This window comes from Castor canadensis, chromosome 16, assembly GCF_047511655.1.
Source record: "Castor canadensis chromosome 16, mCasCan1.hap1v2, whole genome shotgun sequence".
Taxonomy (NCBI): domain Eukaryota; kingdom Metazoa; phylum Chordata; class Mammalia; order Rodentia; family Castoridae; genus Castor; species Castor canadensis.
In genome coordinates, this window is record NC_133401.1 from 74,277,709 (window position 1) to 74,298,922 (window position 21,214).

At 35.2% G+C, this 21,214-nt stretch overlaps 1 protein-coding gene across 4 annotated transcripts in view; it reads right to left on the reverse strand.

The window, feature by feature from the left end:
- Window positions 1-21,214, reverse strand: part of Clint1 (clathrin interactor 1) — a 59,286-nt gene that overhangs the window by 13,749 nt on the left and 24,323 nt on the right. For all 4 annotated transcript variants that reach the window (XM_074057646.1, XM_020179215.2, XM_020179214.2 and 1 more), the window contains exons 2-8: window positions 12,747-12,851; window positions 12,126-12,222; window positions 10,493-10,601; window positions 9,402-9,566; window positions 6,168-6,345; window positions 2,987-3,233; window positions 1,281-1,350 (exon numbers count right to left, since the gene is read on the reverse strand). In XM_074057646.1, the coding sequence (XP_073913747.1) occupies window positions 1,281-1,350; window positions 2,987-3,233; window positions 6,168-6,345; window positions 9,402-9,566; window positions 10,493-10,601; window positions 12,126-12,222; window positions 12,747-12,851 (971 nt within the window). The remainder of the gene's footprint in view (window positions 1-1,280; window positions 1,351-2,986; window positions 3,234-6,167; window positions 6,346-9,401; window positions 9,567-10,492; window positions 10,602-12,125; window positions 12,223-12,746; window positions 12,852-21,214) is intronic.

The window sequence follows — 21,214 nt, forward strand, 5'->3', positions numbered from 1 at the left end:
TGAACTTTACATTGGGTTGGAAAGCCTGTCTTTAAACAGAAATTTTATTTCTTGAGCTGGTTTCATGTGCAGCACAATAGTTTATTAAAACACTGTAACCATCAACGCAATCCTAAGGTATTGGTTTTCTTGGAAGAAACTTATCAGGAATTACTTAAAATCCAGAACATAACGGAAATCAAACTGAATTAATTTTCAATCTCATCTATGAGAAAGTCTTGTAAACTTTTCTTTTGAAGAAACACTTTTTTAATTATTATTTTTTTGAGATATAAATTCTTGGTGTGTTGCTTAGGCTGGTCTGGAACTCCTGAGCTCAAGTGATCTTCCCACCTCAGCCTCCAAGGATAACAGGCATGTGCCACTATGCCCAGCTCATAGCACTCTTAAAATATGTTTTGGTAGGTAGTTACACACAAGTTCATAGAAGGTCCCTTTCTTCTGAAGCTCTAGAAATGTTGGTAACCAGGTGACCACCTGTGGTTTCTTGATTACTACTTCCACTTGACCTTTCCAAGAGGATAAGACCTCCATTACAAGCACCCAGACAGGTATATGGCACAAGAAATATTTGGTGATAAATGAATGAAAAGGCAACAAACTCTACGCATACCTGTGCTGACAACAAGAATTAAGATTTAGGGAAAGTCAGTAAAATGGGTAGAGTAACACATTTTTTCTCCCACATTAACAAATATTAGCTTTAATGTAATTTTTCATATCTCCCAAATTAATCTCAAGGGATTAAAAAGGGAACTTTAAACTCTCCAAAATCTTTTGATCATGGAAAATTTCAGAAAATACACCAAACCTTGAAATACCATTTGTTACTAATTAGAGAGGGAGCACTACATCAGGCATAAGAAGTGACTAAAATTTAAGTATTACAGCGATTTGAAGATACTATTATTATTCACTAACTACCACAAAGAGGTTTTGCTAGGTATGAAGGACAAAAAAGGTATAAAACTGGGTGCACTTCTTTTAAGGGAAACTTTGAGAACCTGAGGCATACATCAGAAGATAAAATTACCAACATAGCTGTTCCAAAGAATTATAAAGGCCTAGGTGCTAAAGAAAATGAGGGGATGTTACTGGATTATAGTATATTTAAGCACCTTCTCCCTTTCAGGCCAAGAAACAATTCTTCCCAAATAATTCTTCTCACTAATTTCATGTTACCAATAAATCCAATACAAATAATTATACTTTTCATTTTTTTATGGCATTTAAAAAAATGACTGAAACCCTAAAAAGAAAATGCCAATGTGGAAACTTACCTACTGATTGGTTGGTTCCATCAAACAGATCAACAAGATCACCAGATGACTTGCTGCTAGGCACTGAAGTCTGAAAACACACACATAATTAAGAAGCTTAGAAAGCAACTTTGTTTCTCAATAGTGCTAACAGTTATCTTCCTAACTATGTTCTCCATGTTCAATATATATAGATATGCTTACTTAGAACTGAACTGTTAGATGATAGGGAAACACTTTAAGTTTCTAGGCATGGTAACTTGAGATTTGAGGACTGAAATACTGTACTGTTGTTTAAAAGAGCCTTTAAGCTGAAAAAGAGATCTGGAGCAGTTGGGTAACTTCTCGATTTCAGCCTTCTAAGCTTTTTTATTAATAAGAAAAAAATAAAAATATTATAATACAAAGCTGGCTGTGGAGGTGCAAGTCTGTACTCAGGAGGCTGAGGTAGGAGAATCACAAGTTGAGGCCACCCTGGGCTACACGAGACCTGTCTCAAGAACAAAACCAAACAACACAAAACAAAAACAGAAACAAAATATACTACCAATAAAAAATATTTATGGCAGAGTGACATATTTAGGCTAGACTAGTACTAAAAATAAAGTCTGAGACAAAACTCTATTTATCATAAAAAAATATAGCTTGATTTTTCCTTATGCAACATCAGATGGGTTATCCACGACAGACACTGCCTGTGGGTTTTCGTTATTGTAACTATTCACCAGATCCTAATCAGCCATCAGTAAGCCATCAATAATCTTCTACAGGAGGGGAAATCTCCTTCTGTAGAGAACCATGAAGAAATATCAGAGCCATTTTCTAACTATAACTAAAGTTGAGTTTGAGGTTTTTATCAAAACTAAAAATCAAAACCAAAACAACAAAAAAACTCCAACACAACATGGGTGAATATTATATGCCAGTCCATAACATACTTGGTAAAAATGGGGACAGTACATGTTCTTAACACTAAATACATCCGGTTTTGCTTTTTTAGAGCTACCTACAGTTTTCAGGATACATGAGTAAAATGTTTTTCCCAGCTTTTAGCTGCTTCTGTTAAGAAGATGCAAGTTGGATAAACTGTAGAGGGGGAAAAGTGACAAAAAACACAGTTTAATAGTCCGGGGGGATCTCTCTCTCTCTCTCTCTTGGCAGACTTCTGTTAGAAACATTAGCTTACAGCCAACTATCTAGTAAGTGGATTTCATTTCTATGAGGAAGGTGTAAGAGACAGTGCTCCTAACACTGACTGGTAATGAACCACAAGGCAAATAAACTTCCTTTATAGGTACCATGTCAGTGTTAAATGAGGTCATTTCTCCTCTATGTATCTCATTCGCCCCTCTTTTCACTTTTTTTTAGGACTGGTAATCTATCATGGAGCTACATTATCAGCATTCTCTTCTGCCACTTCTTACTGGGGATCTTTTTGGGGTGTGGGGCCCTTGGTCATACTAGGCAAGTGCTATACACCTCTGAGCTATATCCCCAGTCCTCATTCCTACTTTCATAGAAAGTACTAGACAATCACTCAGCAGTTGGACAGGTTTCTTACCCCAAAGAGGTTTCTTATTATTAATGACTCTAAGTGATACATGCCAGGTGATCTATAATTAATATTACTGACTAAAAATGCACAAGCTAGCTAATGCAGAAATTCTGAAAGCAGTTTGTAACAATAAACCATGTAGATGTGTAAACTTCAGCTGAAATGTTCCCACCTTAACTGAAGACTGAGGTGTATGAGTTGAAGCATTCTGCTCTGGACTTGCTTTGTCCCCTGTGTAATGTGCTGCTGCTCCAAGATCAATGGTTTTGGAAGGATTTGCTGTGCGCTTGTGTCTAGTTGTGGTGGTCTCTGTGGCCTGTGTGATATGGATATGCTTTGTTGTCACAGTTTCTTCTTCATCTTTGAATTCACCTTTGGGAGATCTGCCTCTTCTTGCTTTCTTTTCCTCATCGCTGTCACTAAAAAGATATTAAAAATGAAGCTAAATAATAAGACGGGATTATTTTAAGATGAAGTCCTCAATGATTTGAGTGAAAGAATTTCAAATGCAACAATGCCAAAATTCCACACTTTGACTATGTGACAGGAATAAACAGAATGCTATTTGAGCTGCGTGAATAATGAGATGTATGTACTGGGGAGAGGAAGGATGAACTTGCAGAATTCTCTAGATGAGTCTGAACACTGATCCCAAGAGTATTTACATACATGTACACAGACAAAAACAAGGTCTCAAATAACTTTACAGATTTAAAGCTTAATTAAAAGATAAAATAGAAGAATTTTATCAGAATCAACCATTCAGACTTTGGTATTCCAAACATCTGCATTTGATGACCATTTTTTTTGAAATGCACTGTGTACAAATAGCTATATAGTGCCATTTTTTATAACACAATCTTGTCAATTCTCATGTACTAGTTCAAGTAACATAATAAAATATTACAATTTCAAAGGATAATTTTAATGTATTATCCTGCTGAATTCAAATGATTAAACTCTCATGTGTAAATGCAGAGAAAATGAGGCAATACATTTTACAACTGTGCTGTATTTGATATTATCAGATCAAACCTTCACCTATGTAAATTGCTTCATTGAAACTTAACTATATTCAAGATAATTTCCTTTCTATCACATTCAAAAAAATTTAATAGTGTAAAAAAAAGGGCAATTATTTTTCCGGGTGGGGGATGGGGAGAAAACAAGAACCTGAAATATGTTCCATTACTTGTAGTACTTAATTTTAGAGTAGGTGGTTTAATTTATCAATATCCTGGAATAAAATACTTAAAAATCTCCTTTAAACTATGACTATTACTAAAGCAATTTAACTCAGACTAATCTAAAGCAATCTCTACTTAAATATAAACCAATGTGGAACTTGTATAACTCAAAGATCAAAAAGAAGGGCTTCCCACACAGTGCAAAGGGGTTACATCTGTTTGTACACACAGGCATTTCAAGGAACATACAAGTTCTGACAAGTGACCAGCGCCTTTACAATGGCCTGAACAACCACAGATGACTTAAAGAGACTGACCATCAGTCTTGGAAGTAAAACTGCTCTTCTACCTTCTTGATGGCCAGTGCCATTTCTGCACAAGACAACGTCTTTATAAGCTGAAAGTCTACACAGGACTAGCACGCAATGAAATGGAAGCTTATATATAGTCAATGTTTAAGGTGATTCCTGGAGTCACGTAGGTCAACACACAACTCTGTCTAAAAATCTTACAAATACTTTACAAATGAAAAGTCCCTGATGTGTTCTTTCTTTACTGATATTTGCTGTATCATTCCTCTCTTAAACCTGATTAATCTATACAGAAGATTTAGGAATTCTGCAGATCCTGTCTTAAAGGCAACATAAGACAACTACCATCACCAGGGTTGGGGGGTAGGGAAGGAGGGAGACAAACTAGGAAAACCGAAAAGTGGAAGGGCAAATGGAAGAAATTAACAAACACTGTAAGAACATACATAGTTATATTCCTGACCAGTCTACCCTACCTGATTCTCACTCTTCTTCAGAAATTATCAATATATGGACACTATGCTTTCTAAACCAAGCCAAAAACTTCTATACAAATGCCATAAACACATTAATGAGGGAAAAAACAGCACAGAATACTTGAAGTAGGTACTGTTTCCCAAAATGTAGCATTTATAATTATCACATGCAAACTGGAAATGTAGTTGTAAAACAGATATATCCAATAGACTAAAATAAACCCTGGTTCTTCAAAGGTCACATTCTAGAAAGTCTTATAAAAGGCAATCTAAAGAGTTAATAAATATGGTAACGTACTGCAAACATACTAACCAAGTATCTCAGAACCTGTTTCAAAATGAGACAGTATCTTTGTTTGTGCTTTGTTTTGGTGACCCCTAAATATGAACTACTAATATTCTTGGGGGTAGGAAAAAAAAACCAGATGGTATTTAATGACCAGAACTCACTTGGAAGTTCACTTCTATCGCTAACTATTACTTTAGGCAGTTCCACATGGTCTGAATGGGCCTCAGGTTCTACTTCTATTGTTTTAGGTAAAACTAAATACAAATGTGTCACCACCAGAAAATGATGAGAATTCAGGTAAATCCATCTAGATGCAAGAAGAGTTAGGTCAGTCTTCTGTCTTGTGTTACAATTTAATAAACAGAATCTTAGACCCCTGGACCATTTGATGTCCAAATAAAAAGTAACTGGCAAAAGTTTTTACTGGGGAAAAAACAGCAAAGGAAGACTAAGATATCTGGAAAACTGTAGAGGACACAAGATCAACTTCAGAAATAAATGGACATAGACGACATGGAAGGAGCGACAACACTAATGGCTATAATATTTGACAGCACCTTAGAAAACAGCTGCCTGGTGTTTGTTTTGGTAGCACATGTACTAAAACTCAAATGATGCATGGCTTTTATGCAAGATGACTTGTAAATTCATGAGCTTCCATATTTTTGCACAGGGTATTTTTAGGGCAGTGAAATTATCCTCCATGATACTTTACTGGTGAATATTATGCAGCTGTCAAATCCCACAGAAGTGTACAACACTGTAAACCTGAAGTACACTATAGATTTTAGTTAATAACAGCATATCAATATTGGTTTTTCAGTTGTTAACAAGTGCACTACACTAATGCAAGAGGTTAATACTGTAGGGAGGGAAAGAGGGGGCATAATGGCAACCCTTCTATACTTTATGCACAATGATTCCTGTAAAAAAGAGTCTATTAAAAAAAAAAAAAAGAGGTGAGGCCCTGAGTTCAATCCCTAGTTCCACAAAAAAGCTAAACTTCAGATAAGAATAAAAATAAAACAAAACCCCAACCAAATAAATTTAGTATCCTTTCCAAGAGACTCAAGAGGCAACATGTTAATACCTGCATCGTTCTGGAGAGTCTTCTCTGTCTTTCCTCCTGAACTTGCTGATGGTGTCATCAATTGTGCTTCCAATTTTATCACTCAGTTCACCTAATTTATCACTAAATGGAAAAGCACTCTTGTTTTTATCCCACTCTTCATCCCACTTTGATTTGGGCTCAGGATCATATCTTTCACCTATATAACACATTAAAAAAAAAAAAAAAGAATCAACTGTAAGGACATTAAATTCAAAAGGTGTCCACAGTCCTGGTTTCTGAAGCTTTTCCTCCTAATAAAATTGTTTTCAAAGGGAAACACAAAGCTCCCACAGTGCTGAATCGACACAATCAGAGAAAGGCACAGCCCATAATGACAGTCACTAAGTGGCAGGAATGCAGATCTGAGAGCTTTTGCTTACGAACTTTCACAACCTTAATGCTCAGCGTTCAGAAAGTTCCTACTGGCTGTGGAAATGAGTAGTAAAACAAAAATCTAATAGCACAAGAGAAGTGGAAATCTTTTTGTTTTTCAAGTCATTTAATGAATTAAATTTCATTCCTGTCTTTTAATGGCTTTCAGTTTTCAGAAAAGTACTAAGCAGCAGTGTTTTAAAAATAGAAAGTAAACTAGGCACAGTGGCAGGAGCCTACAGTCAGTCCCAACTACGTGGGAGGGAGGGTGAAGCATGGGGCTTATTTGACTGAGACCAAGAGTTCAAGGCCAGCCTGACAATACATCAAGACAACATCTTAAAAAAAAAAAAAAACAAAACAAAACCTGAAAGGGGCTCCACTCTGAACACTGCATATCCCAATATGCTGAAAGAATTCAGCGAATGTCACTCTTTAGCATCAAGCAGAAAAATAATTCAAAGGATTTTAAGGCCCTGGAGAGCCTTAAATTTGTCACAATTTTAGAATTGTGATAAATAGAAAAAAATGTTCTAACTACCAAAGACTGCACATGTTAGAATTCTAAAGTATGCTCAAGTAGTTCAGAATAGGGAAACTTATAGTCCTTGCTCTCAGAGGCCCAAGGAGATAGGAATCATGAACACAAAACAGAACCCCCCATTTCCACACTAAATTCAACGTAAGAAGCAAAAGTGGGAGGTCTAAGAAAAACAAAATGCTGAAAATGAATCAATTTCAAATAATAAAATAATCAAAAGGCTAACAAAGCTTTAGTTTTGAATCTTTATAAGTTCTGATTGGATACATGACCTTTTGGAGACTATAAAAATCTATTTTGCTAAACTGCCAGCAAGATTAAAATTTTCTGCAAACGTTTGAGGGTTTGAGGATTTTAAAATATATCTACTAGGGACTGGTGAATGTAGGTCAGTGGTAGGACAGTTACCTACAATGCAAGAGGCCTAACTTAAAACCTGGAGGTGGGTATGGTGGTTCACATCTGTAATCCCAGTTACTACAGAGGTTGAGCCAAGAGTATCTCAAGTTTGGGGTCAGCCTGGGCAACTAAGCAAGTCCTGGACTAAAAAAGACTTGGGACTGTAGCTCAGTGGGGTAGAGAGCTTTGCCTACCATGGGCGAAGCTCTGGTTTTCACTCCCAATACCACAAAAAAAGAAAAGAAAAACAATTTAAAAAAATGGTAAAACCACGATAGCTTTCAAAAAAAAACCAAGAATTTCCAATAATGTATTTGACATTTCAGTGTCAATGTGATGAACTGTACGTTGAAAAGAAGCAAATTTACAGGAAAAATTAAGACAGATGAAAACCAAACTAATTAGTGTTGTAGGCATCATACTAAGTTAGTGCTAAAGACAACGGATTTTAAGGTATTTCATAATGTCAAAATGAAAAACCACACAAAACACCTGAACCTGAGTAGCAAAGTCTGAACACATGGGTTAACTCTACATCCAATATGGATGCTTGATTAGTTGGCTGTGAATGAGTCTGAAAACTTACTCAATTTTCTAAATTTACCTGATAAAATTACATATTGTGCTGGTTAAAAAAAAGGGACACAAGGAAGAAGAATAAGGAAATGAGTTGCAAATAGCAATTTTTATGGAAAAACACATTAGATTGCCATAGCTATGTTGAAGGAGCTAAATAAAACCATAACTTGGGGAAAAAAACCCACATTTCGTATTCTCCTATACAAATAACTCCATAAAGTATCAAAATCATATTTTTGAAAGGAAATAGTCTTAATTTAGGAGTTGACCTTTGACATAAAAAAGGGACTTTTCTGATGTTAGAAACAATCTTAAATAACTAAATGTAGTATTTTTTCTTTGTGGACAGGAAAGCAGAGGAGCAAAGGCATAAAGCTATTTTACAGGCAATTATAAAATAATAGAAGATTTTTACACAGTTCAGTAAAGGAGTTCAAGATCTCAATATAATGTAAGTATGAACAAACTTAGACATGGTGGAGGAGCTGGAGAGCCCCAATAAGCAGCTGCTAAGATACACACCACTGGCCGTCTGTGCACACAGAAGGACAGGGCACTATACGGAAGCTCAAGGAAAACAGAACAAGTCAGTCCAAAGGAATATGCTATGAAAGAGAATTCTTACTTTGTGTTTATGTTTCAAGAGCCTAACATTAAAAATAAACATTAGAGGGGAATGTTCTAGTTCCTTTTTTTATTTTTTGAGACTTGGTCTCCCTATGCAGCTCACACTGGCCTCCAACTGATACTCTTCCACATCTGGCTTCTAGCTGCTCTTTAATGTGTTAGGAACAACAAACAAAGCAACAGGCTCAGATGAAAAACTGGCAGAATTGTCAGTCATTTTTTCCTATGTCAAATTATACAGAGCTTAATTAAGGAAAGAGAGACTGACGCTGGACTGATTTACAGGAGGCTTATCTGTTTTAGGCCAAAATTAGAATTAAACTGGTTGTGAATTAGAAAGATGAACCTCTTGATCAAACTGTGTTTCCATGCTCTTGACTGTGACTTAAAAAAACGAACTTCCTTTTTTAAGAATGGTAACCCTAACAGAGAAAGAAGGGTGTTTTTTCTAATCTCCAAGTTTACACTAATCTAAATTAGCCATTAAAGCCACTACCAGTTAAAATCATATTCTTGAATCCGCAATAAAATTAGAAAAGAAGGCTCCTGAGATCCATGTGATAGGAGTCAAAATAGTTAAGTATGCCATGTATTTCTGAAAATAAAATAAAATTTTGGTCTTTGTATTTCGGTGATTCTTAAAATCCACCTAAGAAGCTAAGCTGATGCTGAGATGCTAGCCTATTGGTACTTACTGTAGCGGAATCCACCAACACTGTCTGAGGAAACCCCGACATACTTGTCTTTGTTCTTCTTTGCTTTCTTTCTCTCTTCACGAAGCCTGTCATCATCCTGGGCAAATTCAACTAATTCCTTCACCTTCTGGCGAATGTTTATACCTTGATCCTTGCCATGTTCATCTTGAGGATAGAAAGGGAGAAACAAAACCTTAAGAATTCACTTAATATGCCAAACTTTAAGATTAAAAAAAAAAACTACAGCTACAAAATAAGAAATCAACTCCAATTTTCTAAAAATGTTTAAAAAAAAAAAAAGGCAGATGTGGCACTTAACTTTGTCATTTCCTCTTCAGCGAACTCCAAGTTCTGAAATGTGAGTTTTAACTTACAGACCACAGATATTAGTACTAGGCAGGTCAATTAAAGATCCACTGAAAGGATTACAGATGATGACCATATGAAATTAATATATGTTTAAATGTTTTTTATCATATTTTAGCAGAATGGGTCAAAATAAGAACCACTTTAACATTTTAATGACTGAGAAACACTCCAAATGTCTTGATTTCCCCTATACAAGTTTGAGGACATTAATTACCAGGATTTAATATGGCTAAAAAACTGAATTTTTAAGTATTTTCAACCAGGGCATGCTACAAAATGAAATGTGGTTCATTCTCTAGCTTCTTTCACATTCAAAACACACTCTGGCCTTGCTGCCTTTGCACAGTAAATATTATTTGGTGGGAGGGAGGAAAGAACCCAGCTTCAAACAGATGTGTGTGTTTTGGAGCTCTAACCTTTTCTTCCCATATGATTAAAGCCATTCCTTTATGGACACCACAGGGGACCGGTCTCCAGTGCATATTTTAATATAAACCCGAACCCTCGTGTTGTGTTGGTTCTGTTGTTATTAGCTGGTCTTCTCTGCAAGTTCTTGTCTTCACTAATTAATACTCTAGGGCCCCACGTCTTGGATTCTGTACTCCTCACACAGCCAGCAACAGTCACATTCTAATTAGAGCAGAGAAGCTTCTAAGCTGGCTCAGGTGACTGACAACTCCGAATACTGTTCTAATTTGCTTATAAGGTTTTCTATTGCTCACCTACAAAGTGGTAATTTTCCAGGGATCGCAAATCATAAATGTGTTCTCTGGCACTTGTAACAACACGCTCTGATCCATTTCTTATGAGGTAAGCTAGGAGCAGCAATGACTGTAAAAGACAAAGCACCAAATAATTTAATGAAATAAGTTCTTGCAGAGCTTTGGTAAATGTTAAAAAAAAAAAATAGTTCCAAAATCAGCAACTAAAATATCTTAATGGTGGTGGCAGGGAGCTTTTACCTTACATTAGGCTTTAAATATAGACTCAAACTTGTATTATCAATTTGAAGTTCCTTTGATAGTGAGTAAATAATTATCAACTATTCAATGCTACTATAAATTAACAGTAAGATTTTAGAAAGCTAGCTTTTTATTTTTTTTATCTGAGCATTATGGAACTGTGAATTATTATAATTATTTGGTAATTATTGTATTCTCCCCAGATAAAATTTAATTCTGAGGTTATTTGATTTTTGTTTCAAAAAGTTGCTGCTAACAGTAAAAGAAAAACTAGTGCTTCAGAAAATTTTGCTAAAATGTGAACTTAGAATGATTGAGAATGAAAATGTGCTTTCTTTACGTGGGGATAAAATTGTTCTGAAATTACTTGTGACTCTGAATATACTGAAAACCACTGACTTGTACATCTTGAAACTTAACCTTGATTGGAATAAAACTCAAAGATAATTAGACACATGAAAATCTAGAGGTTGGTGAAACTGAGGGCATGAACTATCACCTTACCGATTTACTTCTTTAGAACATGGTTACCCATAACTTTAAAAAACTCTAATTTCAAAAGGCAACTTTACAGAAATTTTAGTGAACATTTTTAGAAATAAGCAATAAAAAAAAACCCCCACAGAAACAGGGCTGAAAGTGTGGCTGAAGCAGTAGAGCACCTGCCTTGCAAGCCTGAAGCCCTGAGTTCAAGCCCCCTAGTATCATCAAAACAAAAAACAAAATAAAAACACTAAAGCGCAGATCTACAATCCTGAAAGCCAGAACTTTGAAGATGTCAAATAGTAATGTTATATGCCATTTTGGAAAATGTATTTTGAGTAGCAAGAAAATATAGTGAGAACAGAAGAACAATGGCTATTTTGTTTTAAATTCTACATTACATGATATCAAAACTGAAAGGAATTTGACAAAAAGTACACATTCACAAACTTAAAATGTTAGAGTTTAAGTCTATGTTTCAGAATATTCAATTGTATTCTGAACTAATATATTTATGGGTGCTGACTACTGTTACAATACTATTACAACCTAGGCCAATTTTACGTAGAGATGACAAACCATATTAGACTGGCTTTCACCTCACCTTTACATATGCTATAAACATGGACAGGGTTAGAAATTCATTACTCTTGATGTGTAGATTTTTAGTTGGAGACATTACAACAAATAAAATATTCAACATTTAGAAGTCCTACAAATTTTAAACATTTTATAGTAAGAATGGTTATGATAAGCAAAAATTATACAGATAATAAATCTACTTCTTTTATGTGTTTTAGAATATTGTACTCTAAGACTTAATGTACTTGAAAATCATATTAGATATATGCCTAAAATTAAGGCAGTTGCTTTCAATATTTAAGTTATTAAAACAGGCAAATGTTCTTACCTTATAAACTCTTCTCCAATTCTTTTTGTTGTCTTTTAACATTCGTGACCAAAGCATGTTCATAAGTTCTGGAAATTGTTCATACATAAATGTAGCCCTAAAAAAAAAAAAAAGGTAATTTTCCTTCAGTGTTTGCAGTATGTTAATTTTGACAGTAGATGGCAGGCTTGTTCTATTTCCATAAAGAGTTTAAAAAAAAATAAGCTCAATTCAAAAATTTAGATGACATACTTCCTCAAAAATGTTTTTCCTGTATTTTATGTAACACATAGCACATCTGCAATCCTTGCTAATTAATATCATATTTTGAAAGCTCTTTTTTCCCTGGCACAGAGGCCCAAATATTCTCCAGGAAAATTTTTAAAATTTCACTTCAAATATTTTATATTCATTTTTCAAAACCTACATGGCAAGCTATAGTAAGTCTCTAAACTTCAGTGAAAAAAATGTGGTTGAGCTAATTTTAGGGGAATGGAGCCTACATAAGACTATCTATATTATCATCTGATTATGAGAAATTTATATCTGGAAGCTGAATAGTTTAAAACTGAGAACAAATTTCACATTTCTCCTAAAGATACTTTGATTCTTCCTGCACTGCTGAGTCAAATTATCACTTACTTGGCAATCTCTCCCATGAGTTGCCCAGAAGGTCCCCAAGGATCATCATTCGTTGCCTCTCGAACCTTAGACTCAATCTCTGAATAATTCATTACCACATTGGTGCTGCAGAGAAAAAAAAATGCATGCACATACGCACAAAGATTAGCATCAAAACTGAGAAACACATGAAAACTCAATAATGACACTACTGGGTATCCTAATGAGCGACATCTACAGGGTACAGCCTGTGTACAAGCTATCCAAGGACAGTATAGAACACACATCAGTTATCTTTAAAAAAGACTTTATTATTCCATTAGCCCTTAAGAATACAGAGGAGACACCATTAGCTTTGGCATAAGTCCAGTAACAAACAAATAAAAAAGGCTTTAAGTCAAATTAAAAAGGAAACTGAACATGCTAGAGTCTATTATGAAACTAAGTTGCCACTTTTCTGACCAGACTAGGTTTACATGTAGATTGATGCTTTCTGTTCCCAGAAACTGTGTCGATTAGGCATACTGAACATATCTACAGCATGTTTTTAAAAATATGATAAATCAAAGATAATACTCTACAAATGTTTAGAACCACCACAAACATTTATTCATAATCCTTTAGTCTTTCTTCACCGATTACACCATATACACGTGTCCATGCATTGGATAGATACTGTACACCCTGATTTTTGGTCCTATGTTGTTCCACTATGAGACTTTATATTCAACTTTTCCTTAAGCCTTCAACAATGGTCAAGAATGTAGACTCCGGGAGTCAGAAAGAAGTGACTCCAATTACTAACACTTTAATTATCTTTATCGCAATTTCCTCAAATGTGAAGTGGGAAAAAAAATAAAACTAAGGCCTCAGAGGACGTATGAAATGCCATTTAACACACTGGCTGACAGATGGGAAGTAAGCAGTCTTACCTGTTATTGAGTATAATAATCATCTGAGAATTTTTTAATTAAGTAATATTTTAATAAGAATTAGGTTTGAATATCTAAAATTAAGACATGAGGGCAAAATGTTTAGTTGTTAAAATGTAATTTGTCATGTTTATATAAATTTAAGAATTCAAATACATTGAGATGGAGTAAAATACTGTGAAAATGTGACATACTATATTAGTATTTGTTTGATGTCTAAAGCTCCAATTATTACTGAACAATTGTTATAACAGACACCTATGAATATGGTAATTCAAATCTTCCACTAAAAATTAAATCTTGAGGCTAGTGGTGCACACCTGTAATCTCAACACTTAGAAGGATGAGGCAGGAAGCTCATTAGTTCTAGGCCAGCCTGAGTTATAGCGTGAGACCCTGTTAATAAATAAGTAAATAAATGTCTTATAAATAGTGGGGGGGAACCCCCCAGAATTTGGTAGCAAAAAGGATTATGTGTAAGTGATAGCTATCTGATTTTTCAGTCATCAAATGGCAGTTTTTAAGAAGATTTCATTGAAATTGACACTAAAATCTTAGAAATATAAATTTCAAAATTATTTCAATCCCTCCAATGTCTGTAACAGCAGGGAAGAGATTATTAAACATTTAAAGCAACAATTAGGTACATAAATATGACTTGCTAAATCACTGAATAAATCTGGCTTCTGGATTTATATTCAGAATACTGCTCTACCTAAGAAAGAAAAGTGAAATCCTAGTACTTTCTTTCAAATCCCTCCTTAAATAACTAGTCTCATAAAATAAACAAAAATTATTTTCCTGGGACTAAAATAAATCCATAATCTCTACTGTTCCTTCAAAATCTAGGACTATTAATGAATTTTCATGAAAATCCAGCAATGATTCTATTGACAATTTTATGTACAAATGTAGAAGAGTAATTTCTCCCTAATTTTACCAAGAATGGAATCAAAATAAAACCAAAGCAGCCAATAACAGATATGCAATTTAAGATGCCACAGAGTGATGGCTTTCAAAATGCTGTTGTTTATCCTGGTGGTGAAGAATGCATGGCTTAGGCAGTTATAAGTGTCAAAATGCAGCTGTGAAAATGAACAATAGCAATTAAGACTAAAATTCAACCAAGCATTTCATTTCCAAGCAAGTACTTGAAATCTCTGGATTGTTTAATTTGTTGGAGAACAAGATGAAAGGAGTTAATCTCCAGTCCATGTACATGAAACACTTTTACTAGAGCCTTCGTAAATGCTGTAGTTTTCAGAACACTACTTTCCTTGTTCAAGCTACAAAGGCCCATGGGACAAATGAGAAAGGTCTGTTTCCATAACCCAAGATTCTTAGGTGAAGGCCTGTCTGTTTGAGAGGAGTGTGTGTAGAAGAGGTGGCAGAAAGCTAGTAATTTAAGAATCTCCTTATTTTCTTGTTTGAAAAATAATGGAAGCCATTAGAACAAACAATACAGTTATAAAGTACATCCACAGAAGGATATGGCAACTGTAGTAACAAAAAAAGAACATCTCCACTAAGAGAATCAGGCTCTATTTTAAAGCTGTTTTCTAGGGAAATTATTTTCAGAAACTAGAAAGAACTCTTTCAAGATGAGATCTGCAGCATAAAGAATTCCAAAAGAAAGTATTTTAAAGCTTCATTTAATTCAGAAACAAATCAAACAACACTACATAGTTTGGCTTTGTTCCAGGCCATTTAAAAATAACAATTTCTAAGAAGGTAGAAATAACATTTTGCTTCTTTCTTCCCTATGTTTTCTGCTGCTCTCATTCCACACTCTATCCATAATTCCAACAACCCTTTTAAAAAAGGAAACAATTCCCTTCCCACAAAAATGAAATGAAAAACTTATTTCCAGATATGAAAGAAAAAACAGCTAGCTTCATTCTTAAAACTTCCTATTACTGACATAAATGTCTTAAAGAATGCCTATCTCAGACACTAGAGGGGGCTCTCCAGTCAGTTTTTTAAACAGACACACAAAATCCAGACAAAGATCTACAATCTGTTCTATGGACAAAATTAAAGAAAAACACCAGTAAGTGCCTTATCACTTGGACCAACACTATAGTTAAACAAGTGACTTTTGGATTTATACCAATCCTGAACTGAAAATCCTGACTTGAAAATTTTAAGAAGTATCTCTAAACTGTTTCAAAAATACAGGCAACCAATATTATCATCTTTGGTTAAAGGCTGGAAGTTCTTGGATATAGGATTTTTCTACTCACATTTCCTTTCACAGTAGCACTTAAGAAAGTAATTAAAAATATTCTGATTACACCAGAAATATTTTACTATATACTGATTTAAAGTAGGTTTGGAAAGATATCAAAGAAAAACTCAACCCATAAAAATTTTTAATGATTTTTAATGTTTATGCTGATTCCTACCAACTGACTACTTTCTGTCTCCAGGCTTTCATCTACATTTAATTTCCTTAAACATAAACTGACATGAAAATATAACATTTTGGGGGGAGGGCAGTAAAAGAAAAATAAATATAAAGAAACACTGCTGTATTTCTGACATTTCTCATAGCATTAACTTACTAATGCTTACTTACTTAACTTATTAATTACTTGTAATTTTGAAAACAACCTACTCACCAGAAAGCACAGAAATGAGCCCTTCTCACATGTGCTGTAGGTTTATTCATTATATTAACTTTCCCTCTGTTTAAAAACAGTAGTCTTAAACATCAGTGACCAAAAGGGTAGTTAGGTTTCTCTGACCTGCTAAAGACTGACAGTGAGTAAGATCACACTGTGAAATGTAACAAACACAATCCTCGCTGTGTAAACTGTCCACTTTTTTACAATGCTTCTACCCGCTGCTACAGTTGCTCCGAGACATGACAGCAATAGGTAGGACAGAACTAAGAGATCCCCCAGTAAGAGGACTTAGTGCTGTGGCTCAAGAAGGTGGAACAACTGTTAGTTTAAGGCCCTGAGTTCAAATTCCAGTATGTCATAAAACTAGAAATAAAAAATAAAAATAAAGCTAACTGCTAAGTTACCATCCTTACGCCACACTACACTACACTACACTACACCCCTCCCCCATGGTGTGTGGACAGAGCCAACACTCAACGAGCCAAGGGACAAATATTGTTTGTACATTTATCAGTGTTCACTGTGGCCCTGCTCTTTATCCCCCGTTTTCCTCTGACCACATGATACTGCTCAATTATGTTATTCTATTTGGTGCGTTTGGGTCCAGACTGTAAAGGCAAAGCTGGTTCAAAGGAAAAATTGCAATGGGGCTTCTACTTACAGCCAATGCTTCTTCTACTCTGCATTAAAAGAAATCAGTAACATGATTAATAAGAAAAAGTCCTTATTAATGATATTTTTCCCTTTTACAAGTCCAAGAATATGCTTTACTTAAACAAAACTATTATACCAAGAAAAAAGGTAAAGAATGGGAATAATCTGGTCCTAACTGATAACAAAGGAATAAGGGAACTGAAGCAGAATGATGAAGAGGCATTTCCCCAGTTTGTGTATTTGTTTTAATGGAGTCAAATGGGTCTTTATTTTTTGTATGGCTTCTTCCTCTTTTTTTTTTTAAGATTATGAAGACTTCACTCACTTTGAGATCAGGAAATACTTTCTTTTAAGACCCGTAAATGTGTTTTTTCATATGTATGCATACACATTTAGACATGGATACAGTGACAAAGACAGCAAGAAACATACACAAACATAACTTACTTTCCATGAGTATTATATTTTAAACAAGGGGAAAACATTAAATGCTGTTCAAAATGCATATCAAATACTGCATCATAGATAGGTAAAGTTTAACTATTTATAGATAAGTAAGCACCATGGTAGACAACATAAATACTATTTGTACTTCTAACATATTATTTTATCAGGGTAATAAGTACAGTGCGTAGTAACTAAAAATATGTATACCAAGTGCTATGTGCATAAAGCCACAGGGTACAACTTAAATACCTAATTTTGGAATTAACATGATTTTTTAAAAATTGTATTAGGAAGGAATAATGACTGTTTTTTCTCTTTACTAGAGTATATTAATTGTACAGAGGTTTCACTGTGACATTTCCATACATACATATAATGTATTTTGATCAAATTCACACACTCAACTCTTTCTTAAACAGTTTTTTTAACCCTTATGATGTATTTATTTATTTTCATTTTTCTTTTATTATTCATATGTGCATACAAGGCTTGGTTCATTTCTCCCCCCTGCCCCCACCCCCTCCCTTACCACCCACTCCGCCCCCTCCCTCTCCCCCCCCTCAATACCCAGCAGAAACTATTTTGCCCTTATTTCTAATTTTGTTGTAGAGAGAGTATAAGCAATAATAGGAAGGAACAAGGGTTTTTGCTGGTTGAGATAACATCATTCTGAGTGAGGTTAGCCTGGCCCAAAAGACCAAAAATCGTATTTTCTCCCTCATATGTGGACATTAGATCAAGGGCAAACACAACAAGGGGATTGGACTATGAGCACATGATAAAAACGAAAGCACACAAGGAAGGGGTGAGGATAGGTAAGACACCTAAAAAACTAGCTAGCATTTGTTGCCCTTAACGCAGAGAAACTAAAGCAGATACCTTAAGGCAACTGAGGCCAATAGGAAAAGGGGAACAGGTACTACAGAAAAGGTTACATCAAAAAGAATTAACCTAGAAGGTAACACCCATGCACAGGAAATCAATGTGAGTCAATGCCCTGTATAGCTATCCTTATCTTAAACAGTTTTTAACAGGTCACTACTCTATTTCCATACATGTAATATGAACCAGAACATCAACTGTATCAACCTCCCCTTCACCGCCCCCATCCCCCCATCCTACAAGTTCCCACCCCAAACAGCAGTGCCCCCCAGTTCACATCCATGTCATTCATTTCTTCAGGTCTAGATTCCATATACGACAGAGAACATAAGTCAAGTTTGCATTACTAACACTAATTTTCAGTTCTATCTATTTTCCTACAAATGACAATTTCATTCTTATGAGAGAATGATTCCTGACATTAAAATCTTTATAAGTTACCTGTTAACCTTACACAAAGGACTATGTTGGCTTATATACCTTCTGTTTTCCTCTTAATTTTCAACAGGGATCACTAAAATTCTAAATGCTGAACAATGAAACTTTCTGCTTCTAAAATCAGCCATCAAGAATGCACACTGAAATATTATGTCTCATTCTCTTTTGTTGCGGATTTGTTTTTGGGACTTGCTATGTAGTTCTAGGCTAGCTTCCAACTCTGGATCTGCAGTCTCAGCCATTATGCCCACCTTTATTCTTGAGCTATTTCAGTCAAAAAAAAAGAGTTAAGATCAAATAAACAAAACAGCAACTTCCTGCGAGAATGAGTGAGGATGAAACATGTATTTCTTTAATGCATAAGGTGAAATCCTAAGAGATTTTGAAGGCTAATTTTTAAGCTTGAAATTTTTGTAGGGCTGAGGGCATGCCTCAAGTGATAGAGGTCTGCCTAGCAACTATCAGACCCTAAAGTTCAACTCCCAGTACAACCAAAAAAGAAAAAAAATACTATTTGGAATATGTACCATCTGTAACAGGCATTAGAATATAAAGTAATCCCAGGTATTTTGGAGGCTGAGATAGGGAGGACTGTAGTTCAAGGTCAGCTCAGGCAAACAGTTTGAGAGAACTCCACCTCCAAAATAACCAGAGCAGAACAGATTGGAGGTGTGGTTCAAGTGGTAGAGTGCCTGCTTTGCAAGCGGAAAGCCCTAAGTTCAAATTCCAGTACCACAAAAAAAAAAAAAGGCAGGAATTTATAAAAAAAAAATTTTAATGATGATAAATATTTAAACAAGGGGATTTCTTCCCCTTTAAGTCTGTCATTTAATTCCTCTTTCCAAAAAGTACCAACCCCTTGATCACTATTAAGCATATGACTTACACTGGCAAATTTTCAAGGAAAAAATTTAGTAATTTATGTAACAGATTGTGCAAAAACTACATGAGTGAAACAAGCCAAGAGAAACATCCTGATGTCTGCAACTAAATTATGACCTGTGAGAGGAAGAACCTATAAAACCATTTCCCTTTCCTACCAACTTCAGTGGTTTGCAATGCCAAATAAAAGAACCCATTTGATAACTGCCCATATTTAGTCATTAAAACAGACCTTGACTCCAGGAGCTATTCTAAACATAAGGCCATGCTAAAGGAAGATACTGAGCGTTCATGTATTTTCATCAATTGCTTCATCTTTTATGGCTGTTTTGTATAAAGGCCAAGTAACATGCACACTAATTGAGCAGTAATTTATTAAGACTGTAGAGCCTGTATCTGTCTCTGGTATACAACTATTCTTGTTTGATCCCTGGACAAATCAACCATCGTGTTCCTCAAATCCTCATCTAAAAGGTTCCTCTATCTACTGTTATTATGGAGATTAAATAATACATATAAAGCATTTAGCAATGCAGTCTTCTGATATTATTTATTATTTTTTGTTTGAATACCTTCAACCTAATGTGCCTTTATGAGTAAACTGGCATAATATGTATGACTTACCACATCTCTCTCACTCTGCCACCAATGCGACCAGTGTAGACATGGAAATGAAGATTTCAGGGAGAAAACTAAGCTGCAAGGCAGAAACAACTCTACTACTTAAGAGATGGCCAAAGAGCTGAAAATGAGTAGCACAAGACAAGAAACTAAAATAGAGGTTTCAGCACAAAGAACTGCGAAGGAGATGTGGTACTCTGAACCTCATGCTTCTCAATTATCTTGGTAAAACACCAATTGTAGGCTAGGGCTTTATTTTATGTCAAGTAGCAATTTCTCCTTTAGTGGCAATCTGACATATGATAAAATAAGCAAAAAAGAATTCTAACTTTTTTGGATTCTCTAACAAACTCATTCCTATCAGCTACCAGTGTCTCACATTCCATAACAAATTTTATCATAAATTACAACTTTTAAATAAAATGAGAAGGGAATTATCTAATGTGACATTTATATTTACAACTTAAAACAATAGTAGTACAGGGGCTGGATGTAGTGGCTCACGTCTGTAATCCCAGATACTGGGGAAGCAAGATTGGGAGGATAGTGGTTCAAGGTCAGTACCTACAAAAAGTCAGCTAGACCTCATCTCAACAAATGAGCCAGGAATGGTAGTGAATGCCTGTAACTCCAGCAATTGGGAGGTTGAGGCAGGAGGATCTTGAGCTTGAGGCCATCCAGGGTTACATGGCAAGACCCTATCTCAATGACAAAAAGAAAGAGGGGAAGGAAAGGAGGAAGGGGAAAAAAGCAGCATGGGAATGTGACTTAGTGGTAGAACGTGTGCTTAGTATACACAATCCCCTCCAAAAAGCAGAATTCTGAGCTTTCAAAATACCAAAAATAATAATGCCGTGTAATTTACTCCATGAAGTGTGTGGATGAACACAGGGCTTTGGAGGGCCGTGATATTCTGTACCATGTTTCCTTTCCAGGAACATCTATCACTCCACTAGGAAGTATGTGGCCATTCCTGGGGTCTTGATGGTTTATATGGAAGCCCTGT